This window comes from Thermothelomyces thermophilus, chromosome 4 (genome assembly GCF_000226095.1).
Source record: "Thermothelomyces thermophilus ATCC 42464 chromosome 4, complete sequence".
NCBI lineage: Eukaryota > Fungi > Ascomycota > Sordariomycetes > Sordariales > Chaetomiaceae > Thermothelomyces > Thermothelomyces thermophilus.
This window is the reverse complement of record NC_016475.1, coordinates 232093-253226: the sequence shown is the minus strand read 5'-3', so window position 1 is coordinate 253226 and position 21134 is coordinate 232093. Positions and strand designations below refer to the sequence as shown.

The 21134-nt window shown below is 55.8% G+C and overlaps 4 protein-coding genes across 4 annotated transcripts; 2 read left to right on the top strand and 2 right to left on the bottom strand.

The window, feature by feature from the left end:
- Window positions 1-1495: 1495 nt before the first annotated feature.
- MYCTH_2305828 (uncharacterized protein) lies at window positions 1496-11517 on the bottom strand. Its single transcript, XM_003663671.1, has 2 exons — window positions 4911-11517; window positions 1496-4847 (listed from the first exon to the last, which is right to left on the bottom strand). The coding sequence occupies exons 1-2, from the start codon at window positions 11393-11395 to the stop codon at window positions 1700-1702; spliced, it is 9633 nt and encodes a 3210-aa protein (XP_003663719.1). The 5' UTR covers window positions 11396-11517; the 3' UTR covers window positions 1496-1699.
- Window positions 11518-12793: 1276 nt separating this feature from the next.
- Window positions 12794-14387, top strand: MYCTH_116603 (uncharacterized protein). Its single transcript, XM_003663670.1, has 2 exons — window positions 12794-13162; window positions 13244-14387. The coding sequence occupies exons 1-2, from the start codon at window positions 12806-12808 to the stop codon at window positions 14147-14149; spliced, it is 1263 nt and encodes a 420-aa protein (XP_003663718.1). The 5' UTR covers window positions 12794-12805; the 3' UTR covers window positions 14150-14387.
- A 710-nt stretch (window positions 14388-15097) lies between these two features.
- On the top strand, window positions 15098-15982 carry MYCTH_2036724 (uncharacterized protein; the record flags this gene model as incomplete). Its single annotated transcript, XM_003663669.1, has 1 exon — window positions 15098-15982. A coding segment is annotated over one exon (885 nt), but the record flags the coding sequence as incomplete, so codon positions are not given.
- Window positions 15983-16582: 600 nt separating this feature from the next.
- MYCTH_108407 (monooxygenase) lies at window positions 16583-18019 on the bottom strand (the record flags this gene model as incomplete). The annotated part of the gene is made up of 1 exon (XM_003663668.1): window positions 16583-18019. The coding sequence occupies one exon, from the start codon at window positions 18017-18019 to the stop codon at window positions 16583-16585; it is 1437 nt and encodes a 478-aa protein (XP_003663716.1).
- Between the last annotated feature and the right edge of the window lie 3115 nt (window positions 18020-21134).

Below are 21134 nucleotides of genomic sequence, written 5' to 3'. Positions count from 1 at the left end.
AAATGGAGACCGCCAAACGGGAGCTCGCATGGCCGTCAGTCCATCACCAACAATTGCGCACTGTAGCCAGTAGGAATTGAACCGTCGGCAGCGAACGTTGCAAACGGGCGGGGGATGTGCACCACCCCGTGCCAGGTCCAACTTAGCGTGCACTAGTGTACACTATCAAGCCGAACGAATTCGGATTCGGTAACAGGTCCGTCCACCGAGAGCGGGTTCCTGGGGAGCAGATCCGATTGATCCAAGCTCCGTCTTGGTGGAACAAACACGCCGACACTACCAAGTATGCTGGAAGTATACTTGTATACTATGGTTGGGAGCCAAAGGCTTTTCCCCTAGGCAGGTACCGACCGGGGCGACACGGAAAACTCCCAAGCTTCCCGGGCGTTTGTTGCAAAGTACTAGAAATACAACTTCAACACATGTACAACATCATCAACCAAAGAGAAAAATAATATATACAAGATAATACGATAAATACGTCCCTTATTATATAATGTACATGATTTTTAAAGCAAAATCCTATTTTCTACGCTTTTGTTTCTCAATGTGGTGTTGTAAGCGGGGACCCTTGTTAGTACCCGTCTTGGGGAAGAAACTTACCCATATGAACTACATAGTAGTAGATAGATACACTAGCGTGTGATGGCCCGAGACTACACTAGCAATCAGTTTGCAGAAACTCCACTACGCTACCTTCTAGTCCATTTGCGAGTACAGTACTTACACTAGTAAACATTGCTGAGGCTATCTTGACGTTTGTTGACTACAATCACACAACAAGCTCGATATCTAAAGATGCCTACCTATCATGCAAGTATCATACGGACCAGTGTTCACCATTTATCAACTGCTCTGGCATATACTCCGTATTTCTCCCGCTCTGTAACTCTTTTATGTATATCTATCTCGTTTCTTTACCCCTCACTTCCCCTCCTTCCCCCCGCTCACACAGCATTCAGCCGATGCTCTCCTCTCGGTGATAGCTGCAGATGTGGCTGCAGCAAGCACAGTACATATCACATACTAGAGCACACATGTGCATACATACAGCGAGGAGGGTTTCCCGCTCCGGACAGAAGGTTCCTGTAGGCCACTGAACGTTAATTACTCTCTTGTCCTTGTACTCAGTAATTACGTAATTACAAAGCCCGTGACGATTCCTGTGCCATGCATCTCGAGCAGCCACACATTCCTTTGTCGCTCTTCGATACATCTTTTCTCATACAGCAGCCGCCGTTTCGGCTCGAGCCGCGTCAGCCGCATTCAGAGGCGGGGGGGATCCAATCTGAGCCTCGCGCATGGTGGCGCAGTCATGTTTCACACGTAAACGGAAATCGCCTGCTAGTGTACGTCCGTACATCCTCCGTAATTAATTAGTAATAATTCAAACGATATCAATTCTCGTCAGCCCAACGACGACGCCATAGCCATATTACATAGCAAAAGCATACCAAAAGCATGTCTTGTAGGGGAAGCCGCCATGTTCCAATCACTCGGTTCCAAACGGGACAATGTCGTCAGCAACTCCCGGCCAATGACTGATCAATCAAACAAAGCGATACCGCGCAATGCCGCCCGCCCTGGTTACGCCGTATTCAGCTCACCGCCTTCGCCTCCGCCTCCGCCTCCGCCGCCGCCCCCATCTCCTCCCCCTGGCTTTGCTATCGTCTTTTCCCTCTCCGCCAAAGTCAGCGCCCTACTCTAACCCCTTGAACCGCCGATTATACTCCTCGACCGCCACCCCGACCATGCGATAGATGAAGGTGCGCCCGCTCTCCTGCCCGATGGGAATGAATGGGCCGTTGGTGCCCCCGCGCAGAGTCAGGCTCAGCCCCGTTCGTTCCTTCGCAATCGTCTGCACATCCTTGAGCGGCACGTCCCACTCGGTCTGCAGACGCCGGCTCCTGATGAGCAGGATGCGCCCGTACGTCACCATCACCACCATGTCCTCGGTCGGCAGCTCCAGGTGGGCAATGTAGGCCTCGTTAAAGTACTTGCCGTTGTCAACCTGCTTGAGCCAGCTTTGGCCGAGCGCCTCGCGCTGCGAGTACGGCCGCACCACGCCGTCGGCCGGAATGTGGCGCGGCAGCCGCACGCGCTCGAGCTCCGAGCCGTCAAAGACCGTCGTCGTGTTGCGCACGCCCTCCGACACGTTGGACGCGAAGTCGAGCACCCCGATCGCCGGCTTGGTCGCCAGCCCGACCACACCCTTCCCGATGCCTTTGAAAAAGCCGAGCGCGCCTTCCTGCTCCGCGCCCTCCAGCGGTTTGCGGGCGAGCCCGCCGACCCCCGATGCCACCGAAGTGAGGAAGCTGTTGGCGCCCGCAGTAACGCCGAACAGGGCATGCTTGGGCCGGTTGCGCGCGCGCGTGATGCGTCGCCGGTCTTGGAACTGCTTGTCCATGGTGGCGGCCGCGAGACCCTTCGCGAAGCTGCCCGTGACCTTGGAGAAGGAGTCGCTGAAGCCGTAGACCGACTTCTTGAAGAAAGAGCCGGCCCCGCGGGCGAGGCCGAGACCAAAGTCCTCGGGCTTGTCCGACATGATGAGACCCTGGTATGGCTCGTAGAAGATGTCGGCGAAGCCGGAGCTGATGTTGTTGAAGAGGCCGACCGGGTTCCCGAGGAAGTCGGCACTACCTAGGATCTTGTGGATCTGGTATAAGGCCTCCTGACTGTAGTGGTTCGAGATGTTCTGCATGAGTACCGGAACCGAGACCCGTACATTCTCCAGCATCAGCGCGTTAAACCGCACGGGAGCGTCGTTGATGTTGCCGAGAGCCATGGTCATGACGTTGAAGAAGAACATGACGGGGTTCTTCGACGATGTCTTGTCCTCCACGTTGACCCTCTCGGTGCGCACAAACGAGAGGTCCAGCTGCATAGGCTGGATGTTGAGCACCTCAAAGTAGATGTCCCTTCCTGCCTGCTGCTGCTTGGGTTGTGGAATGTCGATATTGTCATCGCACAGCTTGTCTTGTTCCTCGGTTGACGACCAGGAAGCGCCGGGAATCTTGGAGAATTCGAGTACCGCGTAGATAAAATCCTCGTCGAGCTCCACCGTCATCTCTTGCACGAGAACGGTGGCATACTTGATGTACTCGACACCGTACGAGTCGTCCTTGACACGCGTGACCATGGCGTGCAACGAAGGGTGCGCCTCGATCTCTTGCGCCCTCTTCGGAACCACGCTGGGGTAGAGTATCATCGGAAAAATGCCGCCGTAGAGCTGGTTGTCGACCTGGATCCACTTCACCGCAAGGCTCACTGTCTGGTACATGGGCGAGTCGCTGTACCGGAGCTGGACATCCCGGAAGGTGAGGTAGGCCAGCTCTTTGAGTTGTGAATTGATGAGCGAGATACCAATGCCGGAAAGGCGCAATTGCGCGCTGAAAGTGGTGTTGATATCGAGCGCCTTCGCCTCGAATCCCTCGCGACTGCTGCCTGACCCTGCGTTGGATCGCTGCCGGTAGAGACTCTTGGACTGCTTAAAGTTGGAAAGAATCAGAGTCTGTGTCGGCCCATCAGCAGTTACATTGATGTCAATGATTTTTGCCTGGCCGTTTGCGCCCACAAACTTCATGGGCATAAGGTTGCCGATCTCGGCTAGCTTGACGTGCCGCTCCTTGTTGTAGGCGCTGATGCACAACTCTTTGACCTTGACTGCGGGGAAGTCCCAGGCATAAGGCATGATGCTGCGTGGAGGAAGGCGGTACCTAACCGGTCGCCAGCCAGATCGATCCTCGGTCCCGTCATCATCGATGTTGGGGTTGGCTTGGTAGAAAGTGAACTCGGTATCACTCTCGTTGCGCATTGAGAACGGCCAGCTTCTTTGCTCCATGCTGAGATTGAGGAATATCGTTGCGTCCTCCATCAGAGTCTCGATCCGGATAAGCCGTTGGCGCTGTCCTGCCCTGGCAATCTTGATATGTGTAATTCCAAGATCAGAGATGTTGAAGGGCGCCGTCCACTGGTTGTCGAAGCCAGGGTAGCATAAGCAGAGCTGCTTGACTCCGCCCCTGTGAAGATAATGGAGCGGTTTGAGCGAGCCCGCCTTGAGCGGAATCAGGGTGGAGGAACTTGGTTCGCGGATGTTGATGTCTTCTCCGAGCTTGTTCTGGATGACGTATCTCGGAGCCAGCGTGACGGTCTTGACCAGTTTGTACTTGCCCAGGCCCGATTCAACAGTGACACCGAGATGGATCTCCGCGTTCTTTCCCGCAGAATGAAGCACCACCTCGGTGGTGCTTCCAATTGCATCGAAACTTTGCGGTTTGCTCCACTCGGACTCACCGACCTTGATAGTGGCTCTGTTCCTGTGGTCGTCGTTGTTGAATGAGAACATGATTGGCGGCGTCTTTCGTTCGGTCCCATCAGAAAGATCGATGAGCGGCTGGCCCGCCGCGGCCTTCGCCTGCTGCATAAAGCCCTTGGAGCGAATGCTCACGCCCAGCCCGGTTTTGTTCAGAATGACGTAGGGGCTGTAGACCGTGACCTTGAAGGCGCCCCCGCTGTCGGGGACCCGGAAGTAGTGCAGTTTGAGATTCAAGGACATGCCGGCATCGTCACGACACACGAGATGTGTCTCCTTCTTGAAGTCCTCCGCCGAACCAGCGTTTATGATGGCAAACTCGCTCGGCTTGAAAAGGGTGTCTTGCATATCGACGCTGAGGAGGAGGAGATGGGACAACTCCACGACATGAACAGGGCTGACGCCCCCCTTGCGCAAGAAATTCGACCAGTCCCGTTTCGTGTTCTTATCGTAGATCCGGTACTTAAAGTCGTAGGGTAGCAGGTTTTCGAGGGTGACGGGCGCAGAGAGCTTGAGGCGCAAATAAGGATAATTTCTGTTCAAGGTTAGCTGCGTCTACCGGGACCGGATAGAACAAGAACATGGAAGGGCGTAATACCTGGTCACTGGGTTTGATTTGTCCCACCGCGCGCACATCTGAAAGTAGAAAGGGTCGCCATGTTCCCCCTTACACACCAGGGTCTTGATAGGGCGTCGGAGAAGATCCCTCCACCAGAGTGTGTCGGTGCTCCAGTTGTAACCGAAGCCCGGATCCGGACGGACCAGCAGGCTCTTCAGATATGCCGCCCCGACAGGCGCCGGCCTGCTCTCACCAGGTGCGATTTTTTCAATCTTGAGTAAATGGCCGTCGTGGGCATCATACACCCCAAGCTCCACGGGGAGGTCGGTTTCGTTTTCTACCAGCAAAGGGCTGCGCAGAGTGACATACTTGACATTGTCAGTACCCAGTTTGACGTCGACGAGCAGCTTGTGCAAGACCCCGTCGGTCCTCGGCTTCAGGGCATATAGAAACTCGCCCTCGCGCGACAGCCGGATGTTCTTGACCATGTCGAATCCGCTGCCATCGAGTTGGACTGATACACTGTTTGCGCCGGCGCCCTCGGTCCGCAGCAAGTTCTCTCGCGATTTCTCCCAGTCTTCAAAACTCCACGGAACTTCTTGTCCGTCAGTAAGACGCAGAGTGGTGACCTCTTCGCTGCTTTGTCGCTTGGCATGAACGATGACATCGAAGCCGGTGTAGTTCCGGATACGGTAAGGGGCCTCGACGCCGCGGGGCTTGCCGAGGACATCCTGGTCCTGAGAGAAGAAAGCAAATGACTTGGAGAGCAGAGCAATACTGGCTGTGGTGATTGTGATGTCAAAGGTGCGCTTAGACGACATTTCGACGGACATGACGCCGTTCCTCTGGTCGCGCGCCACTCCAAAGCCGACCTGCCACGGCTCAATCAAGGGTTCCCACGCCGACTTGGCAAAATTGTAAATGTTGGTGTACATCTCCAGAGCAGTTTCGGCTCTCAAATCCGAGGTCCAGTTCGCGGCGCTGGCGGTAAAGTCCTTGACGCTCATATCGAGAATGGGCAGTTCATGAACATCGCCTAGAAGCACGACCCTTATTCCGTCAAACGTGACAGTGAGTTCTTCCTGTCTTTGAGGGGGTTTGACGATGTCGTGAGGAGGCGGTACTGCAGCCCCGTGCGAGATACTGCCCACGCTTTTGCTTGCTCGTCCTGTCCTCGTTGCCAAGCTTGACGAAGCTCTGCCGCTTGTTGGCCTCTGTTTAAGGTTAGGTGCCCTCAATTGTCTGGCTTTCTGCTCGGAATGTATTGTCTCGTCGGTGGCGGTACCGCCTGACAGTTCTGAGGCTCTGGCAATTGTCTGCATGACAAGGAGTATATCCCGCAGCGATAGTCGAAGGATAAGGGGCTCAATGTCAGCATGGATCTTCGTAGTCGACGGTTGTGAGTTGTCCATTGACAACTGTAACGAGAAGTCATCAATGATCCTCAAGCGGGAGTCGGCAAACCGATCCATGCGGCAGAGGTACATTCCGCACTGGGAAACCTGGAAAGTGAGTGCATGCTGCTGGGAGAGGATTACTTGTTTTGTCCCCAAGACAATGGCTTCGGAACTGGCACTCAGTGGGTTGGCGATTAAGATGACTTGGGCATCCACGATATTGACCCGATAGGCGAGCCTCAACTGTGGCTCATCCTTCTTGGGTTCACCCTGGAGCCTCGGTTGAGCAACGCGGCTGCTGCTACTTTCCGAGCCCTCGCCGGAGAAATTGGCTTGCACAGACTCTACGTCGCTCATTTCCTCGGGTGTTTCCAAGGGGCTCTTCTCGGGAACATCCGGCTCGGGAGGAGTTTGCGTTCCAATAGTGATGAACTTCTGGACAGCGAAGAGGTAGTCGAGCGCAAAGATGAAGCGAGGGCTGTCAATGGCAACCATGGCAATAACGTTTCTGTCTTTGCCACCGGCCATAGTAATGCTGGCCATAAGCTGCTCAACTCCGGTATTGCCGCTGGTCATGATTTTTCGGAACTTGTTCGCTCCGTGTTGGCGCGTGTCGTAGATCGTAAGGGCCTGGACGACAAACTCGGCCTCCACGCTGCCATTGGAGTCCATCCGGGTCTTCAGGCGGGTGGAGTTGAGACTGAACTTCGACAAGCTGGCCGCATCCAGATCACCAACAGGAGAATCCTCCGAGGCGTTGATGAGCTCTAAGCCGATCTCATTCACCGTGAAGACGAGGTCCAGCTTGGTCCAGGCTTCCCCGTGTGTCTCAAGCTCAGGATTCATGTCGATCAGCTGCTCATTTGTGTTTCCCCCCCCATAACCGGGCGTCGTTCTCGCACGCTCTAGCGTCGCACCGCCAACATCTCGCTCGGCATCCGCGGTGTGCTGTTCCACATCGCCGGAGAAGGCGGCCGGGACCGATTGGGAGATCTCGAGGAGAGATCTGAGCTGGTAAGGGGTGATGCGAAGATTGAAATCGGTCATGGAGCCTTGCACCTCTAGGTCTGGCCGCATCACGCCGTCCTTGTGCTCGGCGTACGTGATCTTGAATCCGAGGTCGACATGATCAATAAGCTCCAATTCTTCCTCACGGTCATGGCTGTAGTGGAAACTGGATGTCAGTCTGATATTGCGAATTCCAGCCGAGAGCTTCATGGCGATTTCCGAATCTTTCGAGTCGTCGAGTGGTGCGAATTTGTTCTGGGCGTAGATCTCCCCGAGATAGGCCGTGATAAGGTCCCGCTTCGGTCTTTCAGAAACCACGATGCGCGGGAAGACAACGATGGGCGTTTTGACAACGACATCGAACTTGATGCGGCCCTGGCTCTGCTGCAGCTGATTCGCTTGGTTGGCGGCAGCCTGGCGCGCGGCGTTGTAGATGGCCTGCATCTTGCCAAACTTGACCAGGAAGTTGACGATCTTGCGGAACGGCTCCTCGACGAAGTTAACCTTGACTGACCCGGCGCGTAAGAAGATAGACGAGTCGTATCCGGGGTATCGTTCGGGTTTTGATAGGTCGAAAGTCTCGTAGCGAAAATCGGCAAGCTCGTCGCCTTGGATGGCCACAAGCTGGCGCAGGCTCGAGTCTTCCGAAGTCCCGAGGTTCACATCGTCCACCAAGCTCAGGTCGCCAAGCTTTGTCGAGACGCGCATGCAGCGTCCAAGCAAGAAAACGGCAGCATCGGCGTGGTTGAAGGACAAGGTGGCTAGCCGAATGCCATCGTTATTCAGTATCAGCCGGATACTCTTGAGATCTACCTTGACCCTGATGGCACCGCCCTCAGGCTGCTCGACCGGTGAAAGTGGTTCAAGCTCAGCATCGGTCGCCAAGTCTTGGTCAGTAATTGTCTTCTGGGAAGCGGAAGGCCCATTGGCGGACTGGTTGTTGGTGAAAGTGACGAGAATGAAGTCCAGCAGGGTGAGCAGCGTCTTTCGGGTGACCACAAGATTGATGGTGGAAATGGCGACGTCGACATTGGTCTCGACGCCGTCGTACACCGTCATAAACTCTGGCGACTCCTTTTGGACTCGGACAAATCGGACGTGGACAAGGTCCCTTGCCTGCTGCCTGTCCTCGACATCACCTGACGATACGATCGACTTAAACTCGGCCGGTGGATTCTCGACGAAATCGTCGACAGTAACGGAACCCAGTGACACCTCGGCACCCATGTCGAAAGGCCGCAAGCGGAACTCGACCCCAAAACGCTCAGCGACGAGCTCGACAAGCAGCTGGTCAGGTCGCTGCCTACCAGGATCGCTTCGATAAAGCGAACCACGCAGCTTGTCGACCGTAAAGTTGAATTCGAAGATGCGCTGTTGAACTCGCAATTGCTCGTCCGGAAAGCCATCCTTGGCATCTTCAAACTTGTCGTCCTCGTCGTCAAGCTCGTCGTCATCAATCACGATCGCTTCCTGTTGTTGTGTTGCGAATGGAAGACCCAGTTGTGAGAGCCTCCTGTCGCTACGCCTCCGCGATTGTAGGGAAGTGGTGCTCTCGGCCCGCGGTCGCCCGGGCGCAGTGATGTGGCCTTGCGGTGGCTGGGTTTGATCTCCACCAAGCCTGGGTATCGCGACGTCGATGATCCGCATCAGCGCTTTGTACTTGGCGTCCGACGCACTGACCTGAAGCATGGGCATGTGGCCCGACACCTTGAGCTTGGTGAGGTTTGGGGCTTTGGGGAGGATCGATGTCTCGACAACAAAGTCAACGTTGATCTTGTCGACGATGTGGAGCATACGTTGGTCATCCTTCGCCACCAATTGTTGTTTTGTTTCCTCGACAGACGGCCCGATCAAGACTTGGGTTGATGTCAACTTGACGAGGAACCGGTCGTACATCAAAGTCTCCAGGCGCCCGAGATCCTGCTCGGCATATGCTTCGGATTGCTTAGACTGGACTTCCTTTGATGTCTCCCTGTCCACTAGCTCGCTGGTGACACTAATGTGGCCCGCGTCGAGAATCACGCAAGCCGTGTTCTGGCTGGTGACGGTTTCCGGGATGATGATGAGAGGAGCCTGCAGGTCCAGCTTGGCATTGACAGTCTTGTGCTCTTCAAGGGCGAATTGAAGCCCAGCCCTGGTCTGCTCGCGGATACCTTCGACCGTGGCGCCGGCCGTCTCCATGAGCGCAGTGATAGACTCCATGTGGCGCTCTGGTGGTCTGAAGAAGTCGGCGACTCCCACGACGACGTTTGGGTTCCAGACAATCTCGAGCGGCTTCAGCTTTGCGGTCACGGCAACGTCGCCCCGGCCGTCCAGGGGGTTCTGCTCGAGCTGGAAGTGGAAGAAGGCCTCGTCGCCGGCCTGCTCCAGCTCGGCGATCGACAGCCGTTTCTGGGCATTTCTAGTCGGCGCGTCCTTGACCCGGACAATCTCCTTGTACAAGCTCTTTTCGGTTGTGCCGTCATTGACACGCAACCCACCCAAACTCAGGTCAATCAGGAAAGAGTCTGGGCGTTTGAGGCCCCTGGCTTTGAAGACGTCAAAATGAAGGCTGACGAGATCCCTGGTGTTGCCATGCGGGTTTTGTTTGAGTGTGAAGCTGCCAGTGCTGAGGGAGGTCTCAATCTGCAGCTTAACGATATCGCGGGGCACGTCGACTTCTGTAGCAAGCGCAGCCTTCTCGTCCCAATCGATGACTTCGTAGAGCTCCTTGCGCTGCTCCTCCGTGATCTCGGTATTCTCCATCTCGTCCTGCTTCTCCGTCTGCTGCGGCTTAGCGCCCCACACCCAGGACAGCCAGCCCTGCTGTTGCTGTTCCTGAGCGGGCGGGCGATTCTTGAGCGCTTCGGCATTCTCCTTCTTGAGCTGATTGCGGGCCAAGGAACGCCAGAAACGAAGGTCCTCATAGCTGAGCTTCCATTCCAACTTGTTCATGTCGTCGGCCTCATCAGGCGTCAACTGCTGGTTTTGCTTCCTCTTCTTGAACAGCTCGATGTACCGACGCCTGTCATCCCTGCGTTCCCTGAAGTAATCCCAGGACCACCGCCGGTTCCGCTCGTGGATCTTGCTGAGGACCGCGTCGCCGGCAAATCTGAGCCACGCCCGGGGGTCTTCCTTCGGCGTAACCCCTTTCGGTTGGTACTTTTTGTACTCTTGGTGGCGGATGAAGTAGTGGAAGAGGTCAACCATCATGAGGGCATCGCGGTATTGCTGGTCATCCAAAACCAGTCCGATCTCGTCAAATAGCAGGTTGGCTTTGAACTTGGGAGCCTGAGGATTTCCCGTCTTGTCAAGCTCGATCTTGGCCTGACCCGAGACAGGCTTCAGAATGAACTGATGATTGGCAGAGAGGTCATTATCGCTCCTCACGATCATAGTCTTGAAGTTCTTGAGCATATCGTCGTGCGGCATCACCTCGGCTCCGGGCGTATGCGCCTCGCGACCGGGGCCCATGAGCTTGGTATCGGTATTCCAGTACACAGCTAATGACTCCAGCGTGGCAAGCTTGTGCGTTGTTGTGGTCGAGTCCTGGATGAAAGTGGGTGCCCATTCACCGTCGGTGCTGACAGCACTGAACTCCTCGAGGGTGAAGCCTAAGGCAAACGGATGCCCGGGAGCGGAGATGGCATCCTCGTAGCGCACGTGGATGTTCTTCACCGTGACCTGCAGGTTGTCAACGATCTTGGTGACCAGGCTCTCGGTAAAGCTCTGTGTGCGTTTCTGCTCCTCCTGGCTCAGACCTTCCTGCGACCTCTCCTTCAACAGCTCTGCCGAATCCAGCTTTTCCATCTTGATCCGTTGTTTCCGGCGGGCCTCCTCCTCTTCATTGTACTCCGCCTCTTCCTTCGGGGAGGCCAGCAAAAAGACATCTTCAATGAAGACCTTGACAGGAGCACCGCGCAAGTTGGACCAAGGAATGATCAGGGTGAGCTCGCCGAGGTGACCTTCGACGACATTGATGGGGAGCTTGAGCTGATCAAGGGCCTCCCGGCGCAGCTGAAGGTTGCTCAGCTTGACATCGCCGGACCAGATGCCAACCTTGAGCTGTGTTGGGTCGAAGTTCTTCACATACATGCCCAGAAAGCGGTTCAAAAGCCCCGCGACCAGACCTTCCAACATGTTGAGAGTGGGGTGCCGTAACCCTGGCAGAGGGAAGCGGAATCGGCGTTTATCGTGCGGTTTTCAGGGGCGACATTGGCAGGAATTGAAGGAGACGGGTAGTTAATAGGATTATTGCGGGGTGCGCTTGTCGTCGAGGAACGCGTCGATGAGATCTTCGGTTGCGTTTATAACAAGCTTAGAAAGGCGTAAAAAAAGACGGCGTTGTATCAAATCGAAGCTCTACACGTGCAACCCGACCCTGTCAGTAAAGGAAGCGAGACCCAAAGCTAGGTCTAGAGGCGGGGAAGAGAGAGGGAGGCCACGAAACGCGCGAACTAGAAGCAACTGAAGAATGGCAACGACGAGTCGCTGGAGTACAGGAACGGAGTATAGACAAAAGGAGCCGAGGAACGTCGAAGGTCAACAGTAGCGGTAGTATAGTTTCCGCAGACCCTCGCGTTGGCGCCGATGACGACGTATCATCTGCCAGGCTGGACGGATTGTTGGTGCCCACGCTCAGGCAAGTGGAAAGAGCCCGAAGCTTGGGCCGCGGTCCAAAAGCGGGCCGCTGGAGGGTGCGGGGACAGATTGACGCCAGTGGGGTAAACGCAGTTTCCAAGCTCGGTGCTAACTCGTCTTGGACGACTATACTACTACGTAAAGCTTTTTGGCCGTGGGCTGCGCAAAAAGCGATTTCTTCACTGGTATGCACACAGTCTCAGCAGTGCGGTGAGAAAGCTGGGTCCTTTACAATCCGAGATGAGACAGGACTCTTCAGCAGCTAGGTTGACAGGGGATGCATTTCCTACTAGCCTAACGCCGGAATCCCACAGCATTTGTCTCGATATCTCCCGCTTTTCAAGTACTTCTGCGAAGTGTAAGTAGCCCAGATCAAATTCGGCTTCAGGGTATGCACAGATTACATACTTGTACACTACAGTACGGTATGGTGCCTAATCTCACGGCAAGGGTTGGCCTAGAGAACTTGCCCCGCCATGGATTGCTAGGCAGCGCGGACCGATTCCAGTCATTACGTCATTGGTATTTTCACAGCTCACTCCTGTCATGGACCTGCACAGAGCTTGGAAGCAGTTTGGCAATCACGTACTGTACATACCGGATTCTCAACGGCATTTGACAAAAGGCAGAACACTAATTCCCAGGCGATGATACAAAACGTAACTGTAGATCCAAACCCTGCTGCTCTCGAGATCCCTGTTCAACCTCCCGGCCCCCGCACACACTTTCTTCCCGGGTTTATTGCTCTTGCCCTTTCCCCATTTTCTACTCCAGATCTCGACGAAGGGAGAATCTAGCAACTGTTTTGCTTTATCATGGTAAATTTCTGGACCCGAAAACGGGCATTTTGCGCCGCTCAATAGTCATCATTGCCTCGTTGATCAAGGTTCCAAGCCCGGACAGTCCACCATGATTCCGGCCCCGTTGAGAGCTTCACCGGTACTGAGGACGATCCGCCCCCGGACTCTTGCGGCAACCGGTCTCGTGCGGTCGTCGGCTTCCTTCACGAGACGTCCTGTCCCGATCCTTCATCCCAGCGCATGCCAGAATGTCCCGAGCGTGCTCCGCGCAGTCATGTCCACGAAGCCGCCGTTGCGGCCGAACAAGATCGATAAAGAGTTCGAGAAACAGGTGGCGAAGAAGAAGCTCGAGCCGCGCCCGGAAGAGGTGTCGCGCGCCTCCTCGGTTCGGCAAGTCTTCAAAAAAAGTCAGGCACCACCACCAAGTGAAGAGCCGGACCTCATGGCAGGGTTGAGAGGTGACCTGGTACGTTCATGATCGCCCCCGTCCTTCCTGGGTTCCATTCAGTGCCAAGTTCTCCCAGATCATGGCTTACAATGCTTGTAGAATACTGTCAAAGAGACGTTCGCGCTCGCTACTGTCCCGCGAGTACCGTTCGCCCTCGGTCTTGCCGGCACGTTGCCCTACCTGGCTACCTCCCTGTCCACTCTCGTCCTGGCGTGGAACCTGAACAATGAATGGCCGACACGGTCGAGGTTCGCCAACGCCTTCCTTTTCAACCACGAGCAGGCCGCACACTGGCTGCACATACTGGAGCCGATTCAGGTCGGCTACGGAGCCGTCATCATCTCGTTCCTTGGTGCGATACACTGGGGCCTGGAGTTTGCCGAGAAGCAGACTGTCGAGAACCGGGCGCGCCTGCGGTACGGAATTGGCGTCCTAGCGCCGGCTGTGGCATGGCCGACGATCTTCATGCCCATCCAGTGGGCGCTCACCGCCCAGTTTGCCGCCTTCTGTGTCCTGTACTATGTCGATTCCCAGGCGACCGTCAAGGGCTGGACTCCGACCTGGTACGCGTCCTACCGGTTTGTGCTTACCGGGGTAGTGGGCATTGCTCTCGTCATTAGCCTCATCGGCCGCGCGAAGGTCGGCGAGGGACGACTGCACCTGTCTTCGGGCGAATTGGCCGGCCGGATCAGGGCAAAGCCCACTGCCGGCTCGGATCGCGATTGGGCGAAGGAGGAGGAGGACGAAAGGAAGAGGATCAAGGAGCAGAGAAAGCAGGAAGAAGAGAAAAAGAAGGAGGAAGAGGAAGAGAAGGTCAGAAAGGAGGAAGAGGAGAAAAAGAAGCAGGCAGAGAAGGACGGCGCGGCAGACTCGCGTAAGAAGGGGGAAGAGCAGAAGGAAGAGCGGGACAGTCAAGCGGATGGAGCGGCGTTTGACAGTAACAAGGACTCGGGCGGAAATGAGAGTGGAAAAGGCGGCGGAAGTCAAAAGGATGAACAGAAGTGAACGATCTTTGGACATGCTCCCGCGTTGGTTGAAGATCCTAATGGGTATTTGCCGATGGAGCAGATCAGAAGGGGGCGCTCTAGGTAGGAAGGAGCAAAAGGCTGGCTTACAGGTGTAGGCTATTTGCGCGAATTTGGATTATGCAAGAACCTAAACCTAATGTCATTTTAATTTCAGAGTGGTAAAACAGAAAGTTCAGGCTACAAGATCTGTGGGAGGTAATTAAATGGATGCCCTGATTTCGCTATGATATTTTTTTTTTCTCCGCTTCTTGTTCCCCGTCTGCAAAACACCGTTTGTTCGCAGTATCAACATTTGCTTCTTCAGAGTAAATACTATATTAAAGCTAACGACGAGGAACGTAAAGCAAGAAACCAGTCGGCAGTGCTCAGCACGGTATTTGGTAGCGTTTGGTCTTTCTCGTTGTATGGCATATTAACACATATTCGCAGCTGTCCACGAACACCCTCATCCTCAGGTTCCCACTGCTAATTATTCAGGGGAAGGGCAGCACTAAATGAAACTACGGGAAGGAGCTCTTTGGGGCCGAGACAACCGCCTTCCCATGCGAATCGAGAAATGACCGGACTGGGCGATTCCTTTCCTTCTCGACACGGAGGTCTCAGCTTTCGTTTTCATACCCTTTCACGCAGTTTTTCTACTTCTTAATGCATTGCCCCTAATAGTGTTCTTGGCGCCGGACAAACGATCCTCCAGTATCAACGATTGAATAACGTTTCTGCTTCCGTTCGCTCTCTGATCCGAGGCCTAATTAAATTATCCTATTTCGTTCCGAGTTTCACTCCCTTCGAGCAAGCGGCCCTCGCCATATTCAACACGGTGACAGGCTGCGGTGTTCAATACAGAGACTTATCAACATTAATTATGGGGCAGAACCACAAACAGCGGACCACTTCTCACCCTCGCCGCCGGGCGGGCGACTGCGACTCGCCCCTTTCTGAACCCGGTCCGCATGGCTATCCGAAGCGCTTCGCAGTGCGCATGGCCGGGCTGAGAGGCTTCAAGATTTACGGAGCCGACCGGAGGCGCCCGTGCCACTACGTCGAGCTGCACGCGCGGCAGCAGGTCCTGCGCGGGAGCGGCCGCAGGAGGGACAAGAGCCGGGCCCTCGTGACGGTGCAGGAAAACTGGCCGTCCTGGTCTCTCTTCCCGCTCGACGACGAGCCCGCCACCTTTACCGTCACGATTCATCACCATCACCTAATACCCGACCCCCACCACGACGGGGGCGATGATGACGGCGGCCTTGTCCGTGCCGACGAGACGACGATCGACGTGGACCACGTCCGCTGCCGGCCCGTCACCTTTCGCTTCCAGCTCGCCGTCCCGACCACGCCAGCCGACGCGACCGGCAGCGGCAGCGGCGGAGGCAGCACGTCGCGCACGACGCTCGAGACATTTGAGTGGCGTCGGGCGCCGCCGGCCTGCTGGGAGACGCGCGGAATCCGCAAGAAGACGCTCCCCGCAATGGCAACGGGAGACGAGCGGCCGCCGGAGGAGAAGTTTGTGTGCTCGCCGTCGGGATCGGTGCTGGTGCGCCTAGGCGGCGGCGGCGGCGGCGGCGGCGGTGGCCAGCGGTGCGCGCCTGGGGGGCGGGACCGGCCGATGGGGTTCACGCGGGCGGGCGAAGAAATACTGGCGTCGTACGCGCGGGCGCGGGGCTGCGGCGGCGTGCGGTGTTACTTTCAGTTCTGGGGCTCGGCAGCCGCGGGCACGCTGGGCGAGGCTTTTACCCACGTGGCCGTCATGACGGGCTTGGCGGTGTACCAGGACGAGGAGGACGAGACGGCCGGGAGGAGGGGGAGGAGAAAGTTCAGGAAGAAGAAGGAGGAGTAGAAGAGGGGGGAGAAAGGGAAGGAGAGCAAGGAGGACGAGACGGACAACCCGATGGCACGAACCCGGATAGTGCACGGGTTCCGGCCGGCTTCGCCGTCGTCCCGCAGCGCGATGAGCCCTGAACGGGGATTGAGCCATGGTTTTCAGGTCGTCTAGCAGGGAACGCTATTATTCTATACAGTCCGGGACGCTTGGCGACGTAGTGCGGGCGGTCGTGAGTATAGTCCTGGGAACTTCCTAGGCATTTAAGTACCTACGGTTGTCAGGCCTATGACTGATTGCTCTCTCTCACACAGTTTTCGCTTCCTGGGATGTGGGGACCAGGACAGTACCAATGGCGTTGTTATTATACAACAGATAGCATCATTCATTAACTTTCTACATGTATGTGCAGACATAATAACACATGAGTATTGCTATTAAACAGATGAGACGAGGTGCTTCTGTCATTCCGAGTGGCGATGACCATGATCCTTAATTATTATCCCCTTGATGTATTCCTTGTTGCGTAAGAACAAAGACCAGACATATTTCCCTTCATCCCCCCCCAACTCGCCCCAACCACGTCTGTTCTTCTCACGCCTTGGGCGACACCAACTCGGGGTAGTCTGGCAGCTTCCACCAGCTGTCTTCCTCGGAGCGGAACCTGGCGGCGAGCAGGTCAATGCGCAGGGTGGCGATGAACCACATGATCCAGTGGAACAGTTTGATAAGCCAGGGCTTTTCCGGGCACATAAGGCTGACGATGGTCTTGACGGGGACGTCTTGGACCCCTTTGACGAGCGGTCGGAGGGTCGTCTCGTATGCCGCCAGCCCGGCAGGGAGGTTATCCCAGGGGCTACCGCCGTCGTCGTCGTCGTTGGCAGCGGCACCACCGCCGCTACCGCTACCGCTGCTGCTGCTGCTGCAAGCCCGGGCAATCTCGCCAGCCAGGACGTAGGCCCCGACGAGGGCCAGCGTGGTGCCCTGGCCGGTGATGGGCGCGGGGCAGAAGGCGGCGTCGCCGAGGAGGACGACGCGGCCATCGGACCAGCGGTCGATCCTGACCTGGGCGAACTCCTGCGTGTAGAAGTCGTCGGCCTGGGGCGAGCGCAGGCCGTCGACGAACCGCCGGACCCCCCAAGCGTCGGCCAGATCGCGCCCAAAGACGTCGGCCCAGGCGTCCTTCTGCTCGGCCGGCGTGCCGTGCCGGACCACGCGCGAGAAGCGCTCGTCGGCCGCCCCGGCGCCCGCGTACCCCATGTATACGCGCAGGCAGTCCGGGCGGTCCCGCCGGGTCATGATCCAGCGCCGGCCGGGGTAGTGGCAGAAGGTGGCGACGGACGTGTCGCCGGGCTCGGGCGGCACCGTGTAGAAGGCGCACGAGATGCCGATGGGAAACAGGCCGTTTGCGGTTCTGCTGCCGCTGCCGTTGCTCTCTCCGTTGCTGCTCTCTCCGTTGCTTTGGCGCTTCTTGTCGGCGAACATGAGCCGGCGCACGCGCGAGCCGAGCCCGTCGGCGCCGACGAGGAGGTCGTACTCGGCCTCGGTGCCGTCGGACAGGCGAGCGCGGACGGCGCGGCCGCCGCGGACGTGCTCCCAGGAGTCGACGGTGGTGCCGAAGCGGTACTGGATCCCGGGCAGGTCGCGGGTGGCGTCGTAGAGCAGGCGGCACAGGTCGCCGCGCATCAGCTCCCACTCGGCCGAGAAGGTCTGGCGCCCCTTGCCCGAGTCGTTGCGGCCGAAGAAGGCCTGCGGCGCGCCCCGTCGCCAGTCCAGGATCCGCACCCCGGGCTCGTCCACCACTGCCGCCCGCACCTCCCGCTCGATCCCCAGCCTGCGCATCGCCTGGATCCCGGGCCCGCGCAGGTCGACCTGCTGCCCCGCCGCCCGCAGGCTCGGGTGCCGCTCCACGATGGTGATGGAGCACTGCAGCGGCGCGCGCAGCTTGCTCAGGTTCAGGGCCAGCGCCGGGCCCGCGATGCCCGCGCCCGAGATCAGCACGCGCAGGGGGGGAGGCGGGGAGATGGCCATTTCTTGACGGGGATGGTTCGAACTCATTTGGACTTCCTTGTCTCTTCCCTCTCTCTCCTTTTCCGTTTTTTTATCCTCCCCTTGAATCCACTTCTTTTCAAGAGAGAAAAGAGGATGAGAAGAGGAGATGCAGGTGGTCAAGAGGAAGGTCGTGAGGAGGAGAAACAAGTTGAGTAGTACTTGATTAATTAATTGAGTATTAAACGAAGAACTGAGTCTAATAATTATTCCGCAGTTTGGTGGCAATCAAGGGTTCAGTGTCGATGATCTCTGGATGGATGCTCAGTCTTCTCACGACGGTTGAATGCCAAGCCTTTATATCACTCTCACCTCTCCCAAGTGATTCTCATTCAATATGGTTGTTTTGGGGGGGGGGGGGGGGGGGGCACCCTGCCGAGCATCGTGAGCCAGCGCAGCCCGAAGGCCGAGTCCGAGGCCGACCGGGGGACGCGCAGGCTCTCGGCCGAAATCCTCGCGCACATTCGGCCGGCCAACGGGCCACGCACCAGACGACCAATGTCAATGGGTCTCCATGGCTAACTAACGTAATGCCTTCGCAGCAGTGTAGGGCATGTAATCAACTAAAGTTATTTGAGCCATAAAATTATTTCAGGTATATCACTGCAGCCCTGCCACGTTGCCTTTTCAAGATTAGGCTTTGCCAAAAGGGGCTTTGTCAAGGCGTAATTGCTGTGTATTCTCCCCCTCCCCCTCCCCCTCCCCAGTCGGATGACGCGTGAGTCCCGCAGTCGGGAATTGCTACTCCGTACTAATCATGCAGTGTCCTGCGCTGCTTTCGAGTCCTTTTTGCGTCGTGTACCTGGATCATCGTTTACGTGTTCCCTGACCGCTGCTTTCCCAAGGAAAAACCGACTGAGGAAGTTCAAGCTTGCCGAAGGGCGCTCTCTTCCTGTCCCTGCATTCGTCATGCCTAATTATGCAGCACGCACACACACGCACGCATAGTTACACGACTGGGTACATACAATACTTGGTCAGCTTGCTGAACCATGGCTTTTCGAAGACTAGGTTACCTAAGCAAAACCTGATTATTTCCTCGCTGCAGTTTGGTTACCTCTTTTCGCGGGACTCTGTTTCCGCCTGTTGACAGTCACAAACAATCGCAGCTAGCTCGACTCGCTCAAGGATGCGTGATTTCTGCGACCGGGCTGAGATGGTCTGCGGTCGCTCGCGCAATGGTTGGGCTGCTGCGATCTGGGCTGCGCGTCGGGAAATTCGTGTTCGGTCCCGGAGCGCACAAAATGCCGGCAATGTCTCGGGCGTTAGGATCGCCCGACAGCGATCAAGAGCACGCTGGGCAATTTGGTAGCGATCGACCGGAAGAGTGATGCGTTGCCTTTGCAGTTTGTGCTCGTTCTGTGCTACCGGGCCAGGTCCAGTGTGGCAGGGCTGGTTGCATCAAGAGCTCTGTTAACGTTTACCGTATATGTTCGTGAATACATACAGTACACATATACATGAAAATATACCTATTTCACGGTACCAAGTATTGTACACACTGTGTTTGACCATCTTCGCCCGGTACGAATCTCGTACATTGTTACGGCAAGATATTGCAAGTTGGGACTCTGTTGCGTCGTGTCTTGCTTGGAATCCGAGATCTTCCCGCCCCCTCTCATCTTGTTATCTGTTTGACGATAGGTTTCTTAGGAGACAAAATGCGCCATCAAGACAGGACCATCTCACGACTGCCAATAATTAGTTGGAGAAGCGTTTTCCTCTTAATCAACGCTTTGTATTAAAGACGTTTCTTAATGTGCCCTAGCTCTATGCGATGTTGAATTCACGACACATACATGTCCTTCTACCCACGAAACGAGAGCTCGGCAGTCAATTGGAAGCAGCTTCCTATACATTATATATATAATGGTGTCTAGTTCCTGCTTTTATTCCTAATTATAAATTGATGCTAATCATTAGCTGGGTAGCTCGGTAATTCTCTAATACCCTCTGCCTGAACTTGCCTCAGGTCCCTGGTAGGTATTCACTCATCCTTAACAAAAATGGAGTACTGTTTCAGATTAGTTCATTTTCCGAATAACCTGGCTAATACGTGATGCTCGACTGGAATACGCACAATATATTCCAAATTCTGTACAACTTGGGCAAAGTCAGAGATTACATGAGATTTGTTATTCAGGGGTTAGACTAAGTATAGAATTGAGTGTTCTAGCTAACTGTTTAAGTTGGTATCCATGGTCACCATCATTAGCCTCTCATAGCTTAATACCTAGGTAAGGTACCTAGCTACTCCGGACAAACATCAAGATAGCATGATGATTAATAATATCCGCTCTCTGCTTTTCCGTCCTGTTAGGGGTTCTGGAGCAAGTCGCAGCCATCGCTTCCGGAGAAGCGGCTAGCTTCTTCAAGCACTGTGTCCAGCTCGAGGTGCCCGTCCTGGTGGTCGCCACCAACTAGAACTACTTGCCCTCACCAGCGCTTGGGTTTAATGGGCCCATACAGGCGAGTCTCAGTGTCCAGCTATATCTCGAAATGTATGGACATACTTTAACAGGACGTACGACCAATTAACACTTTGACGTCCCGTACATAGCTGTTCAACAGCGAGTTCGACAACTACATCTGCATCGGTGACTTCAGAGGCGTTTATAACGCGACCATGGCCTAGGGTCTCTTCCCGGACCCTGTCACTGAGCCCTGCCTCCAGCCCAACACCGGCCACGCCCTGACCGTCGCGAAAAGTGCCTCGGCCGGCTACCAGGTCATGCTGCACTTCCTAGACTCCCACGGACTATGATGAATCTGTCCCACGCTAGCCCCTGGCCGGTGAAGAAAAAGACGGTGAAGGTGATGACGGCTGAAGCAAGAGGCAGCTGGGCTGAAGAACACTGGTTCGACAGTAAGAGACGACGGACACCCCCCTACCTGTGCCATGTGCGAGACCTGAGGCTATCGACTGGTCAGAGGAAGTATCGGCGGGGTTCCCGGCATTGGTGTTACAACTCCGTGGTAGACCATGTCTGGCCGGCAGAGTATTTCTAATTGTGGCTCAAAATGTCGAAATTGAACCATTTCCTTTGCCCCTTTTATTAGGTACGATTGCCACATTTGCACTTAAACACCAAAGGAG

Excerpts from the sequence above, each read along its gene's own strand:
- MYCTH_2305828 (XM_003663671.1), bottom strand. The coding sequence starts at position 11,395 with ATGTTGGAAGGTCTGGTCGCGGGGCTTTTGAACCGCTTTCTGGGCATG. Across the intron at positions 4,848-4,910 it reads AAATCAAACCCAGTGACCAG|AAATTATCCTTATTTGCGCC; the intron begins GTATTACGCCCT and ends AACCTTGAACAG.
- MYCTH_116603 (XM_003663670.1), top strand. The coding sequence starts at position 12,806 with ATGATTCCGGCCCCGTTGAGAGCTTCACCGGTACTGAGGACGATCCGC. Across the intron at positions 13,163-13,243 it reads CAGGGTTGAGAGGTGACCTG|AATACTGTCAAAGAGACGTT; the intron begins GTACGTTCATGA and ends CAATGCTTGTAG.